The 16,390-nt window shown below is 39.8% G+C and overlaps 1 protein-coding gene across 1 annotated transcript in view; it reads left to right on the top strand.

Moving 5' to 3' along the window:
* Positions 1-612: 612 nt before the first annotated feature.
* LOC124775032 (CTP synthase) overlaps positions 613-16,390 on the top strand; it is an 85,937-nt gene continuing 70,159 nt past the window's right edge. Inside the window, exons 1-4 of the mRNA XM_047249803.1 lie at positions 613-850; positions 1,739-1,909; positions 10,585-10,670; positions 16,173-16,304. Of these exons, the coding sequence (XP_047105759.1) occupies positions 685-850; positions 1,739-1,909; positions 10,585-10,670; positions 16,173-16,304 (555 nt within the window). The 5' untranslated portion in view covers positions 613-684. The remainder of the gene's footprint in view (positions 851-1,738; positions 1,910-10,584; positions 10,671-16,172; positions 16,305-16,390) is intronic.

Consider the following 16,390-nt stretch of genomic DNA (forward strand, 5'->3'; position numbering starts at 1 on the left):
TGGTTCACACAAGAACAGGGAATCATATCCATTGCAACGACGAAACATTACTTTTTGCCAACGATGTCATTAAGGACAGAACGCAAGCTTGGTTTGGGCAAGTATGGAGCAAAAAATGAGCCGTGGCGATTTGGAAGGGACCATTTGCCGGACCCTATGGGAAATGGAATGGTAAATCTGGATGGCTGGACGTTGAGGATTTTGAACCCTGCTCCTCCCAAATGCAAGAGAGCCCTACTGTCGTAGTCATCGTAATTCGTTATTGACTGTTGATGAAAATAATGAAAATAGGAAATTTTCGCTTGAGATACGTGATCTTTGGGTTACAAATGACGTATATATCACTATTTTGGGCTGATGTTTACATTTAAGGAGCTCACTTCAACCCACAAATGATTTCGCCACACATTTATTTATATGGAATACTAATTTTTTCTCTCATGTGGGAATCATTATTCGTTTTTAATTTTTTTCGTAGTTCTTTCTGTTCTGAGAAAATTTACTTTTATTCCTCTCTAGACTGCAAGCCTTGTCCAGCCAAATGACACTCATAAGTAACAACAACGTCAAACATCGTAGCGCGGTCTTCGCCAGTGGCAAAGTTGTGTTGTGTTAGTGCGGGTTGTCGCAGGTCCAGGGACAGCAGAGGCGGGAGGGACAAGTCGTAGAATTTTTTAATTAAATATGAAGTACATTCTGGTCACTGGTGGTGTAATTAGCGGTGTTGGCAAAGGTGTAATAGCTAGTTCATTTGGTACAATTCTGAAATGTTGCAACATTCCAGTTACTTCGATTAAAATTGATCCATATATTAATATCGATGCGGGTACATTTTCTCCATACGAACACGGTAAGAAATAATTTACGTAGTATTTCTTTTCCGTAAAATAACAATTGAAACATACACAAAGCCTGAACCGCAAAACAGAATTTTTAGTTATATGTTATCAGTAAATCATATTTGGAAGCTACTCGTACAGTAAATTGACAAAGCGCCATAATCCACGTGGTTTTTTTTTAACGACGATGGGAATATAGTTTGTGACGACTATGATTAAGTACATTTGCGTTTCACAAATGCAGCTGATTCGTGATATAACTTGAGCGACGCCATCCGCAGAATTTCTTTCCGTCAAAATATTATTTCATCATTGAAAGTTCACATCCTTCAAACGCCGGAAGAAGGACTAATTTGTATGCGAAAATCGCTGAGGAAATCGTGTAAAATAAAATTTCGTGTTGCATTTTCGCAGTTTTACATGATGTCCTTGACAGTCTTTCCCCCGGATTAATATCCAGTTTTCACAATGACTTACCAATCGAGCATCATAGATTGTAACTATCATACTTGTTATATAGGTCCATTTTTCTTATAAGAAGAATCCTCAGTTGGAATATAAAATTTTAATTGGGAGGGATTCTAGTTGTCTGTAGTGGATATTTATTTTATCACTAGGAATTGCCTGTATTTGAAGTAGATGTCAAGGTAGATACTTTATATGATAATATCCAACTGTGATACTGGCGTTTGTTGCCTAAAATTGTGTCTTTTTCTTAGCCAGGCTTCCATATGAAGTGCAGGTGTAAAATTTAGTTCCATGATTCTGTTTATCAGAGTGATTCAGTGAGATCATAAATTTGGAATAGATGTTAAGTATTTATTACTAAACCAAGAAAGATATGGTTAGTATGCTAGAAATGCTTCAGCTTTGCAACACTGTGATTCTCTTCTCTTCAGGTGAAGTTTATGTTTTGGACGACGGTGGAGAAGTTGACCTAGACTTGGGAAACTACGAGAGGTTTCTGGATGTTACACTTCACAGAGACAATAACATTACCACAGGAAAAATATATCAGCATGTGATTAACAAGGAGCGGCGGGGAGATTATCTAGGGAAAACTGTACAAGGTATTTAAAATAGTGAAACTATAGATGACATTTAGTACTTTATCTTGTTCTGTAATGTAATCTTTTTGTTCTCGGATATGTGTGATGTGGGTATTTTTATATTCTGATTTGTTTTCATATATTTCTCACTAGCATATGGAAATTTCACAAGTAAAACTTCATGATTGAATAAACAAATTAAAAATTTTCAATTGTTAGAAGTATTCCATTTTGATTATGACAGAACAGAAAATTGAAACCGTATGTGAAGAGATAGTAAAGGGAAGGAAAACTGGGTCAAGTGAAGTTCCGTGTACTAGATGCTGACTTTGAACACGAAATGTAATTATAATGCAATGTGTGCTGTCATATATGTGCAAGCGGAAGGAGAATAGAACACTGGAAATATTTCTTTTGCATCTGTTTAGGTTTTTGGAATGTAGTTTTTCGTGGCAGACTGATCTGTAGTGTAGCCTGGTTTCTAAGTAAGACAGGAAGGTGACAGTTTGGTTGTTAGTGAAGCCAACAAATGTGAATACAATATGTTAGGTGCAGTGGTGTACTTACCTATAGCATAGCCAGATGTCTTAGTAGGTGGAAAGGTGACAGTTTGGTTGGGAGATGATGATATGATATCGAATGCTTCTGCTAATCTGAAAAATTTATTCTAAGTCATATATCAGAAAATTAAATACAGGTACTGATTTTGACACATCTAGTCTATTGGTACTTCTAAATCATATCCCGTACCTACCTGTCTGTATTGCTCCAGGGCTTTGTGTAATTATTTTCTTCCCTTCATCACACATACTGTTCGTAAACTTTTCCTCGAGCCTTGAACTCCCTGAGTCTGAATTGTTTTGGAAACATTGTAAGCCACTAGTTTTTTCCAACTTTAGTTATCAAACTGTCCATTCATTTTTACAAGTATCTCTTTTTAATTTATGTTATTGAGAGCTGAATTCATACAGTAAATATTGTTGTTAGACAAGTTAGTTAAGTACTTTAAATTTGAAAATTTTGAAACCTTAAAAATGTGTTTAGGCCTACTTCTACATCTGTAGAAGTCAAAAAAACAATGAACAGCACGATGAAGAGGGAAAGTTAGAGCCTGGCCCATCTGCATCTGTCACAGCTGCATTCTGTTTACTTAGTGGCTCATATTTATTTATTGTGATGAAGGAATTTTGAAAAAGTGTGAAAAGTATATCATACATTGTTATTAGGTTTGTTTTGTCTTGGTGCTTCAGTAGTTGTGAATCCCTGAGTAGGCCTAGTTGATAAGAATCACTTGATGAGCCATAGCTAACTTTCATAGGATCTCAATTTTATTATACCCATTCTTCTGGTCCTTCCAACTTTTTACCATTTATTTGTCTGTTTGGTGTATTTTTATAAAAGAAAGTACTTAGGTAAGCTCCCGGAGTCAGTGGCTCTTTCTTCTATGAGAAAGACTGAAGTGGAAGGAAGAGGGCTAAAGGGAAAGGACTGGAGAGGTTTAGGGGAAGGGGTAGGTTTTAGGAAAGTCGCCCAGAATTGCAGGTCAGGGGAGACTTCCTGGGTGGGATGAGAAGGAAAGACTGATTGTTGGGGACTGCACTGATTGAGATTGGAAACCTGAGGCCTTAAAGGTGGAAGACACGGTAATATGCACAACAGATATTACTGCAAAAACATTGTGTGCAAGTTAATAAGGGTGAACAAGCTAAGTGCGTTGTATGTAACAGAGGTGGGAGGAGGCAGTGAAAAATAGACAGATCAGAAAAGGAAAGATGTATAAAACACAGGGAATAAAGGAGTAGTACGTGTGAAGAAGTGGTGCCCACCTGCGGAGTTCGGAGAAACTGGTGTCTGGAGGAAGAATCCAGACGGTGCTTCTAGTGAAACAGGCTCTGCGATCACAACTGTCATGTTGTAGAGCATGCTCTGCAACAGTTACGGGGCTGGCATAAGTGGTGGTTGGGGGATGCATGGGGCAGGTCTTGAAGTGACGATGGTCATAGGGGTAGGACCCATAGGGTAGGGAGATGGTGCAGAAGGAGCATAGGATCTGACAAAGATTTTGTGGAGATTGGGAGGGTGACAGAGCTATTCTAGGTGAGGTGGGCAAAATCTCAGACAGAATGGATCTCATTTCAGGGCATGATTTTAGGAAATCATGGTCTTGTCAAAGTAGCTGATTAATACATTTAAAACCAGGATAATACAAACTGACAAGTGATGTACTCCAAATTTGTTTTTTTGGAGGGATCAGCAATACCAGGATTGGATGTGATAGCCTGGGAAACCTGTGTTTGAAAGAGGCTGGTGGGGTAATTAAGTCCAGAGAAGGCTGAGGTGAGAATGCTGGTGTATTGCTATAAGGAGTCTGTATCTTACTAAATGTGTTTGCCTTGAATGCCAAGGTTGTATGGGAGGGAATATCTCGCATAGAAAGGATGGAAACTGTCAAAATGTAAGTACTGGTGTTAGTAGGTTTAATGTGGACAGAATTGTATAGCTGGCCTTAGGTGAGGACGAGGTCAGTATCAAGGAAAATGACATGGGACTCACAATAGGACCATGTGAAATTTAATTGGGAGAAGGTATTTAAAGATTCTAGGAATTTAACAGACCAGCATCACCATTAGTCCATATGGCAAAGATGTCATCAGTGTGAGTGTCCCCGCTGCAGGACTTGCCCTACACGTTGTCCTACCACCACCTATACCAGCCCTGTAACTGGCAAAACATAGACTATCAAAGGGAGAGCCACCTTTGAAATTTCACATCATATACCAACTGTTATGCAAACACTGTTTGGCCTTTTACATTGGCATGACTACCGACAAGTTATCATTTAGGGTGAATGGGCATAGGCAGAGGGTGTATACTAGCAACGTGCACAATTCTGTTGCAGAACTTGCTCTACAACATGACAGTAATGACCTCGGTGCCTGTTTTACCATATGCGCCATCTAGATTCTTCCCCCAGATAATAGTTTCTCTGAACCCTACAGGTGGGAACTAGCACTACATGTCCTTGGTTCTCTCCAGCCACCTGACCTTAATTTATGTTAATTTCTTGTCTCAGCATTTCTTCACAGTAACTACTCCTTTCTTCACTCTGTTTTAGTTTCCTACATCTTTCATTACCTGTCTATCATGCATGATGTGTTTGCAGTAATATCTGTTTTGCACATTACCCTGTCTTCCACTTCTAAGCTCTCAGATTTTCAAATCGGGTCCAATGGAGTCCCCAACAGTCAGTCATTCCATTTCACACTGTCTGGTAAGCCTCCCCTGACTTATAGTTCCAGGCGACTGTTTTGAAATATACCCCTTTTCCTAAACTTCTTCAGCATATTCTAAGATAAGCTGATAACTGTCTGGGTTGTAGATGCTTGGTTCATGTGGTCGCGACACGGCGGTGGTGGTATACATAAGTAACATCAAACAAGTTGTAAGTGTGATTTAGAAGGAATTTGTAATGAAGAAAACTTCCACGTGTAAGTCTGGGATTTTTTTCTTATTGCTCAGTTAGTTTTTAAACACGTCTTAACAGCTTTTGCTCTTGCAGTCCCATCTATCTAAGATAATTTAGATAGAAAGTTCTAGTGGCACTACTCACATATTTGGATAACCATACTTCCCACAACAGATTCTTCGTCCATGTGTTGCAAGGGTATGAAGTTTTTGATATTGGATGGAGAGCTATTGTAAAAAGGGAGATGATAGTATATGCAGCACTGGGCTCCTGCATGTTTGGCCACCACACTCGTGGCAATGATTCGTGGACCAGGTATGGCCTCACTGTACCTCAGGAGATCGTTTATCAGCGGAAGAGTCTCTGAGCTGTTTACTGCTAAGTGTCCTGCAAACAGCACAGCACATTGGAGGTGCAAGCCATGCCAGTAAATGGTGTGCAGATTGCTGTAAACAGTGATGCAGTTGCAGCCACTTATTCACATCTGTGAGGTTACATGTCCATGTGATATTGTGCCTGTATACCTCCGTTGATGGGTACTTAGGTCGTTGCTCTGCCACTTGATGAAAAATTCAGCCTACCAGCTGCCCTCGAGCCCAGCAGTCTACCAGCTGCTCCCAAGCCTAATGGCCTACCAGCTGCCTCAGACCCAAGTTTAGGACTAAAACTTCTGCCACTGCCGCCACCGCTACCGCTACTCATCATACAGTGCCATCTCAGGCCTTTGCCAGGATGACATCCACTGAACACGTCAGTTGCTCCGGTAGGCCCCACCTTTCCTTCACCTGGAGTGCAGACACTGTACTCCCAACAGCTGGTCTGGAAGGCCCCTCACCACTGGACCTGCTCTTTAGACTGCGCAAGATCTCGCAACTTCATGGGATCATGTTGCCATGCATCCACAGCAGCTCCATACTCATCACCACTACAGTTGTGATTCCAGTTGGAATCCAGTGCACGAGATTCCAGGAGAGAACACTTGATTTATTTGTCACTGAGCCAGATTATGGTAGAAAGGTGCTGTGCATCTACTTGTGGAATTTTCACGAATTTGCTGTAGATTTTGCATTAAAATGGAAGAGAATGTAGTTAGTCAAGCAGATTTGGGCGGAGGTGGTGGATCTGGTGCTAGGGTAGCCATGGGAACAGTTGTGCTCCAAGACAGCTTTCAGTTTGAGTCAGGAATGTTGTGGATTGTCACTGCTCATATAAGATGGATCTGTGATGGGGTCCCATCAGATGCGCCTCTGTTTCATCTTGTGGTGTAAGTGCTGCAGGATCACAAAGTATATCTTGCAGGTGATTCTAAACAAGTTCATGTACATTAAAGCGCATATGTATTTCAGCTTCATAAGCATTTCTGGTAAAACTTTACAAAGGACTGTCAGTGCTCTTACCTAGAAGTGTATGGTGGTAATGCCTGCTGCGACTGGTGATACACCTTAAAATGGCGGAAAAGCTGATTTGTATAACCAATAAGAATGAGGATTTGGTTTCAGTCGTGGATGAAACAAATATTGCATTTTAACATAGCATCCTTCAGTGTAAAATATATCTTGGTATGATGGAACAGAAATGGATCAGAAAAACATGGACATACAGAAACACCTAATAAACATTTTAACGCAAATGTTAGCATCAGTATATTCTTGCAGATGGGGTCTGTTTATGCAACAAAATAAGACTTTATTTTTGTGGTACACAGGTTGTGGTTCTTTGTATTTATGGGATACTATGGATTACAAGACACTAATGATGCTTTGTAAATAAAAGGAAGCAAAACATGGGTGACATAAAAAGAAATGCCCTTTTATTTATTTTCATAGGAGACTATCTTCAAGAAAATAATGATGTAGAAATAGTTAATAAATTCCAGAAGACATAAAAATGACACCAGGATTTTATTGGAATGAAAATCACACTATGGCTTGTACGCTGTTGCTGTGGTCATTATGAAATGCTTTAAATCCTCCTTTTCACAATGTGCACCACACATATTCAAACAGATAACTATCAAATAGTTTTTTGGACTGTATTGTCATATTAAGAGATCTCATTATGGCTGATCAGGTGCGTTCAGTTCTATTTGTGTCCATCTGTTTCAGGTTCCTTAAATGTCACTTTACGGTTAAGGAGGGGTAGGACATGAAACGGGCAGACTTCGAGCAGGAGAGGCACTACAGAACATTTTAATTTCCACTGTCCGTACTTTTACAAATCTAGATTTATTTAATTTATAAAAAATGAATGAGCTGTTACATTTTAAAATTCACGTTTAGGAAAAACTTAAATTTTATAGTTAGTTATCTCAATTTTTACCACAGTTCTTAATAGATTTGGAAAATTCTAAAGTTTCATATACCTGTAAGTATGTTTTGTATGCTGTACGAAATTCATCAAAGAATCTCTTTTACTTATGAAGGAAAGTGTATGTAAAGAAACAAATGCAGCCAATAGTAAGTGAAAAAATGATGAAATTTCACATTTAAAAAAATTTATTTTGTTATATTTTTGAACTTCTACTGCTATCAGTGTAAATCCTGAATCCTTCCTGGTCATGCTGACAGTTTTATGAATTTATTAGTGAAAGTATAGACAGTGGAAATTAAAATGTCCTATGGTGCCTCTACTGCTCCAAGTTGGCACGTTTGATGTCCTACCCCCTTAACTGTAAAGTACTTGAACCTTTCATCATTCAAACATTTGTATGGCCTAAAGCAGTCAGAAATTATGGTTGTTCTTGAAAAAGTGTACTGTTTGATGATACTGTGCAGCACCTTCTTTATATAACAACTTTGAAAAAAAAAAGCAGTTTTTGGCTCTTTTTGGATTCCTCCAAAAACCAACATTCTTGTTGTTTTGTTCCCACTGCCAAATTTTCTTCTTCTGAACATAGCCATATTGATTTCCACAGTGACTCCATCGCAACCAAGTTTCTCACATTCTTTGTAATGCATTTCAGCACACACTTTTCTGTAGGAACTTTTCCAATCTGCTACTTCTCGGGTGACTGCAGTTTGTTGGTAATGAAAAAATTTTTTCACTTTCCCACCCAGAGACAAGTTAGATGTAGAATTTTTGCAGTACTTAACTTGCTTCCCTCAAATCAAGATTATTTTGAATGCTGCAACTAACTCAGTGATTGCTCTTTTTGCTGCTCCACTGCACCCCATCTGTACCTTTTGAACAAGAAATAAGGCCCATATCTCCACCACACTTAGGACACTTTCTGCAACTGGCTATGAAACCGTGTGACACACATCAGTTAACTACATTGCCTTTGTGTTCCATAAAGACAAGGTCCCTGTAGCATTGAAATACCATACCTTTATATGTGTGCTCTCCTGGTGCCACTTGTGAGTAGATTTTTTTTATCTAACCAATTACATTTTATTTTCAGTAAAATTTTTGTTTGGCTTGGGGTGATGTAATACCCATTACACAGCCCCACTCCTTTTTGATATGGCCTAATCAGGAAAATCTGTGCAGCATATAAGAAGGATGTTACTAAAACTTGCGTGCTACAACCTATTTATCACTGCCAATATCTCTTTCATAGACCTCGGGCTATGCTCCCAGTCAGTCTTGTCACCACAAACTTTTTCGCTTTCATATTCATTGGCTTCCCAAACTCTCAACCAAACTTCTGAACTAACCAAGGCTTTGAGCTACCCTAGAGAGCAGGGTGTCTTCGCAACTAGGTTCTTTGCTTTCACATTCATTATCTTGGCCTTCTTGCAACTCAAGTGTCGCCTTTCCCCTTAATCTAGACATTACTAAGCCACATGCCATAATAGAAATAATAGGATGTGGTAACAGCAGAAAGTAAAGATAACGCTGCCTACACAATGCGTGTAATTTCTCTCTTATTGGGACAAAAAATCACCATTGTTTACAAGTTACTTCTGATCAGACTATCACAAAACAAAAGTTTCCATAATTATACAGATCCCATAACTGTTCCAACATTTAAAACATGCCAAATTGCCTATAGCAATTGATAACAGAAATACCGAGTTGCAGCAAAAGTAGAAAATTAATAAAGGGCCATCCTTAAAACAAGAATAATTCATAGCTGTCTGTCGCCAACACAACATTCCAAATTTCAGAATAAATTGTTAATAATATTTCACCATACAAATTGCCAGAGATATCAACAATAGCAATGGGAATGTACTGCAATAGTAAAATCTGAAGGAAGGGCCATCTACCCAACATGAGTAATCTGTGTGAGCCCATCACTGCAAGTAAAATCATGTATTTTGATCTTTATTTACATCGTAAATGTCAATATCTGACCAAAAATATATTTGCAGAAATAACGTGAGTAATTCGTATTTTCTCATTTCCCAGCTAACAGCTTGTCATTTTATCTACGAATGCATCACCAATTGGTTGCCACCAGCCATACAAGTGCAAGCATTGCCAACATTTGTGCTGTACTGTGAAAAAAAAAACCAGAATGCGGATAGCCCATAGCAAAGTATAGCAGCTTTTTCTCTTGCTGTCTTAGCCACCCATGACTCAGCTGCCCTCTTGTGGCAATGGGCAATGTTGAAGCATGATCTAAGTCTCAACACAGTTTGCACTTCTGTTACTGTCTTTAAAAATTCATATAGAAGGAAACCAGAGCATTTGAGATGGTGTGCTGTAGAAGGCTGTTGAGAATTAGGAGACTGATGATGAAAGAAGTGAGATTCTCTGCAGAATTTTGCTGCGTGCAGAGACAAATTAAGTTTCCTCAGTAGACTCACTGAGACGTCTTAGTGTTATGTTCTGACTTTTAAGAGTAATTGATTAACTAGAACATCTCATAAACTAGCAGCTGGTTGTAATTTCCTGGGGACAGTAGATATGTGACATCAGGCATCTGCTGGTGGTAATTGAGAAATGTCTATAATTTGTCAGGTGTACCAACTACTGTTGGGACAAGATGTAGTTACTGTGACGGTGCACTCTCTTCCAGTTCAGAAATAGTTTTTACCTTGCGACACTGCGTTTGATAAAAATTTTGAAGCTTTCCGTGTGGCAGTGACAGTAAATTACAGGACAATGAACATTGTATTATATTGCCTTGTTGAAACTGAAACTTAATCTTTATGGTGCATGTGTACAATTTCTTGTTTCCCTCTTTTTGTGAGTCTAGGTGTTGCATATCAACTGCTAATGAACTGAGGAGTGTGTATTTACATTTGCAACTCTGTTTGAATACTAATGTCCTTTCTTCTAGTTGTGCCACACATCACAGATGCAATTCAAGAATGGGTTGAAAGAGTTGCACACCAGTCAGTCAGTGATGATGGAACTGTACCACAGGCAAGTGAAACTCTTAGAGACTAGAAAATGGAAATTTACATCCATGGAAATGCCAGAAATAATATAATATTTATAGCCTATAATGCTAGATCACATATGGACTTGTTCAAAATTTAAACTGTTTACTGTTGTTTCTATGTCTATTCAGATACACTTCTATTAGGTGAGTAGCATCCCAATTTCTTTTTCAGTGGTGTGCATATTCACAGTAGGCTGCGCAGATACATCAGATGTATTCAAATACTTAAAAAAATAGCCTACGTAATAAATGTTCCAATGTAGATGAACTCATCATAACTTACCATCTGTTGTTATGTAAACATACACTTTACATCTTTTTCATAGTTCTGGATAACCACGTAAATTATCTTGGTCATAGTCTGTTCTTTTGCGATGAATTGGTGTTAAGGGAGATGTGTTGTCAGGACCAAAAACCACCATTATTACTTACCTCTTTCATTTTTGTCTGTGTTGATTATAAATTTTAATTTTTAAAAATATTTAATATGTTCCTGCCATGCTTTTTATTTTTATAATTGTTCTGTAGGGGCATTTTCATTCAAAGTCGCAGTGGTTTCCAGAAAGTTATCTCCCAATGCAGTGAGATTTCTTGTCATTGAAATCACCGTGTCCTACTTTGAAGTAGATATTTTCATCTCAAAGTGTAAACAAATTCAGTAATGTCGTAGCAACGTGCAGAATGTTGTGTTTAGTTGTGTGTGATACTCACTTGCAGTGCAATGTCATTTCCCATTATGTCACCTTGATTGTTTGATGAATGCACTTATTTTCAATGTTGGAGTCACATTTCCCATAGGGGTTTTCTTGAGTGATTGTGTGTCCTTCGTGAAGCAGTTCCTGCAACTGAGATACTTGAAGTTTTTCCACTGTTTATTGCCTTTTGTCAACATCTTTTTGGACTCGGGCAACATATCTCTAACCATTTAAGTGTTTCTAAAAACAAAGATGATGTGACTTACCAAACGAAAGTGCTGGCAGGTCGATAGACACACAAACATACACACAAAATTCAAGCTTTCGCAACCAACGGTTGCTTCGTCAGGAAAGAGGGAAGGAGAGGGAAAGACGAAAGGATGTGGGTTTTAAGGGAGAGGGTAAGGAGTCATTCCAATCCCGGGAGCGGAAAGACTTACCTTAGGGGGAAAAAAGGACAGGTATATACACACACACACACACACACACACACACACACACACGTATCCATCCGCACATACACAGACACAAGCAGACATTTGTAAAGGCAAAGAGTTTGGGCAGAGATGTCAGTTGAGGCGGAAGTACAGAGGCAATGATGATGTTGAATGACAGGTGAGGTATGAGCGGTGGCAACTTGAAATTAGAAATTAGCGGAGGTTGAGGCCTGGTGGGTAACGAGAAGAGAGGATATACTGAAGGTCAAGTTCCCATCTCCGGAGTTCTGACAGGTTGGTGGATGGGAACTTGCCCTTCAGTATATCCTCTCTTCTCGTTACCCACCAGGCCTCAACCTCCGCTAATTTCTAATTTCAAGTTGCCGCCGCTCATACCTTACCTGTCATTCAACATTATCATTGCCTCTGTACTTCCACCTCGACTGACATCTCTGCCCAAACTCTTTGCCTTTACAAATGTCTGCTTGTGTCTGTGTATGTGCGGATGGATGTGTGTGTGTGTGTGTGTGTGTGTGTGTGCGCGCGCGCGCAAGTGTATACCTGTCCTTTTTTTCCCCCTAAGGTAAGTCTTTCCGCTCCCGGGATTGGAATGACTCCTTACCCTCTCCCTTAAAACCCACATCCTTTCGTCTTTCCCTCTCCTTCCCTCTTTCTTGACGTAGCAACCCTTGGTTGCGAAAGCTTGAATTTTGTGTGTATGTTTGTGTTTGTTTGTGCGTGTATCGACCTGCCAGCACTTTTGTTTGGTAAGTCACATCATCTTCGTTTTTAGATATATTTTTCCCACGTGGAATGTTTCTCTCTATTATATTCATTTAAGTGTTTCCGCGCAGTTCAGTAGGTGACAGTTTGAAATTTGAACATGAGCAGTCACTGCCATTATTATGGCATCAATTGATTGACATAGCAATCACATAGTATTTCTCATTGTTCTACAATGGAAAAGCCAGAATGGAGTAATGACAATATTATGAAAAGGATAGATTGCTACTTACCATAAAGCAGAGATGTGAGTCACACAGGCATCTTTAAAAGACTACCAAACACGTAAGCTTTTGACCAGAAGGCCTCCTTCCGAAATACACACACGCACACGCGCGCTCGCGTACGCGTACAGTCTGTGGCTGCTAGGGTCAGGCTCAGTGTGGCTGCGGCAGCGAGTGACAGTGGTTGTGCGTGTGAGCTGCATTTTTGTGTGTGTGTGTGGCGTTTATTTTGGAAGAATCCCTTCTGGCCGAAAGCGTGTGTCAAGTAGTGTTGTTGTGCCTGCCTGTGACTCAACGTCTCTGCTACGTGGAAGTAGTAATATCCTTTTAATAATACTGTCATCACTCCACAAGGTTTTTAAGTGGTTCCATTTTGATTATGGGTGCATGTTTATGGGTCAACAAGGTCTTCAGGCTTCAGCATTGACATTGTTTAGCATGAGGAGACCAAGCTGGCAACTGGGGTGTTTCTGACCAATTGTGTGCCTAGCTTTAGGTGAGCCACTACTTCACCATTTGACAGCAGCTCCTGGTAGCGTGAAAAAAAAATGTAATACTGTCCCGTGCCTTACTGTGGGATACATCTGCTCATAAGCAATGAGATCACGTGTCATCCATGTGAAGCATTACTTCGTGCTGTCCAAAATTTCTCTCTCCAAACTCATTGTGAAGAAAACAATTGCTTGTCTACACAAAAAAACAGTTAATCTTTAGCACTAAGAGTGGCCTGAGCACTTCTTATTCTAACAGAAATTTCTTGAGTTTCTTGCAGGTATGTTTTCAGAAAAAGGTTAATACTTTAGCCAGTTGTCAAAGATTTTGTCTTTAGCCTTCTACTATTGGTACAGATAAAAAATGAAGTGCATGCTCCAGGGTCAAAAAAGTTACTTCTGTTGGAAAGAAAGTATTGATCAGTCTCTACTGTGGCCATTCACAATGTTGGTGCTGTTTCGAGCTCGCGCGCGCGCGCCTGTGTGTGTGTGTGTGCGTGTGAGAGTTAGATGCACTCAGGACATTTTGTAGCGAGTATGAGATTTCATGCAGAACTCTTGTATCATGGCTGCCAATAATTTTGATTCTGATGCTGTATCTATCACACTACTCTGGAAACTTCTGAGTGCAGTATGCTTGTCATCTTACAAGTGAGCAAATACCCTTCAGTTGTATATGCAATAAATAATTTCCAGAGTGAATTTTTGACTCTGGAATGGAGTATGTGCTGATGAGAAACTTCCTGGCAGATTAAAACTCTACCAGGCCGGGATTTGAACATTTGCACGAGCAAGCTGTGTCTCTGCAACATCCTTTTTTCCAGGAGTGTTGGTCCTGCAAGTTATGCAAGAGATCTATGTGAAGTCTGCAAGGCAGGAGATGAGGTACTGGCAGAGAGAAAGTAGTGACGACAGATTGAGTTGTGTTTGGGCAGCTCAGTGGTGAGTCCCAGATTCGAGTCCCTGTCTGTCAGGAAGTTTCAGTTTAAGTGGTTTGTCCTTGTACAGAAGATGAGACTCCCTGTTGTTCACCCATTGTATTGAAGCCTACTCTCTCATTGAATGCTATGAACAGCAGGTACATTTTTCTGCAACATCCTTTGTTTAGAATTGATGCAAACTTGAAACAGTCCCTTTGGGCTTAGAAATGGTAAATTTAAGTGCACAAATAATAGTTTGGAGTGCACTGTTTGCTTATATCAGTTTGTATTTTCTCTGCTGATTTTTGTTTCCATGGTTGGGATTGACATATTCTTTCTAAAATTTTGTGTTGTTGGTTTCTACTGGGTGCATGGTGCCGAGACAATAACCATGTGAGAGTTTCTGTGCAGGGAATATTTCAGTTTACTGGTCTTTGTTCAGTAGAAGAGGACTTGATGAAAGACATGCGTTGTTCATCTGCAACCTCCAAATCATTCTGAGAACAATGGGAAAACAGCACTGTCCAACATTCAGAATGTTTTGGTTGTATGTAACATTATGAATCCAAGTATGACAGAAGCCGACGAAATCATCTTACATGATGAAAGATGTTGCAGAATGTGGCAGAAAAGGATTGGACGAAATTAGTATGATCAACTCCAGAATGTGGTCCCTATGGCACTTGTCGAAGACCACCATTACCTTGCCCCTGTGATACGCCAGATAGTGAAAGGAACTGTCAAAGTAAGCAAGAAATGGCATCCACAGATGTTGATTCCATACATCAGGACTTATAGGGAATGTTGAAGGAGAGGTGTATCGATATTTAGCACCAATCTGCCACACCAAACATGCCGCGAAGAATGGATTTGACCAACTTGGAGTTAAACTACAGTTGTCAAATGACAACCCAGCACCTGATCAACGTGGATACAACCAACTCCTCTACCATGTGTAATGCACCACAGAACAACAGACATTTGAAGAACAGAGGGCAACACACTGGTGTGTTTCCAGTGTGGATGCACTGTCCTCCTCTACTTTTCATCAAGAAGAGAAAAGTGCAGAGACAATGTCCATGTCCTCCATCTGAAGCTTTACTACAGTCAGAGGCACAAATCAATGTCGGGACTTTCCGTTCAAGGAAACTGAAGACCTGCTTGACAATCACAGAACTTCAGCGGGAGATGTCGCCTCCAATCTGTATCATGGTGAAAAGGAAGTAACAACTTGATCAGAATGAGAGAATCTGCAAGTGCAGCCATGCAGAGGATGTTTGATAAGGTCAGGGCCCAGGTACTGTAGTAGGCTCCAGTGGAACTTCCGAATCATCTGGTTGCTGTCTTGGATAGGGGGCAATGCAGTGAGCTGTGGTGCATGCATTGTGGTTTAGTGGTTAGCATGCTATGGATGACCAGTTCAAATCTCACCACCAGCCATTATTGGTATTTGCTATCAATCATTCTTGGAAGGTTATTGAAATTTCTTGTGTTTGTAATATTTGTATGTTGGTATCTTCCATGTTTGTATAAATGGCAGCACTCTCTGTCCAGGAATTCAGTTCTGTTCTGTCTGTATACTGGTGTTAGTAACAAATGTACTTTCAGTGCTAAGTGTTGTATTTTGTTGAAGACTGTGCTTTCGGATGTAGACTTAGATGTGGTTACAATTTGGCAATAACACCTACAAAATATTTAATATGTCCGGGTGGAGTGTTGAGTACATGTTTATCCACGTGTCTTCCACCTTCTCTGAGAGTACTGTTTGTTTGTTTAGAGTGCCAGTGTCTACAAGTCCTGTTTTGATTCGACTGTGGTATAAACCCATCACCATTGTCACCTTCCAATACATACATTACTTCTATTTTGTGTGTGGGTATATCCATATCAGTTACTGTGATGTATGTGTGACACACCTCTTGTAATGTTATAGGTGTGTATTGTTGAGCTTGGTGGCACAATTGGTGATATTGAGGGTATGCCGTTTGTTGAAGCTTTCCGCCAGTTCCAATTCAGAGTCAAAAAAGAGAACTTCTGCTGTGCACATGTGTCCCTGGTGCCTCAAGTAAGTATAGCATTCCCACTTTGTGCAATGGCATGATTTAGACATTTTTTTTCATAAAGTCATAAAATATTGTAAGAGTACAATGA

Source organism: Schistocerca piceifrons, chromosome 2 (assembly GCF_021461385.2).
Source record: "Schistocerca piceifrons isolate TAMUIC-IGC-003096 chromosome 2, iqSchPice1.1, whole genome shotgun sequence".
NCBI lineage: Eukaryota > Metazoa > Arthropoda > Insecta > Orthoptera > Acrididae > Schistocerca > Schistocerca piceifrons.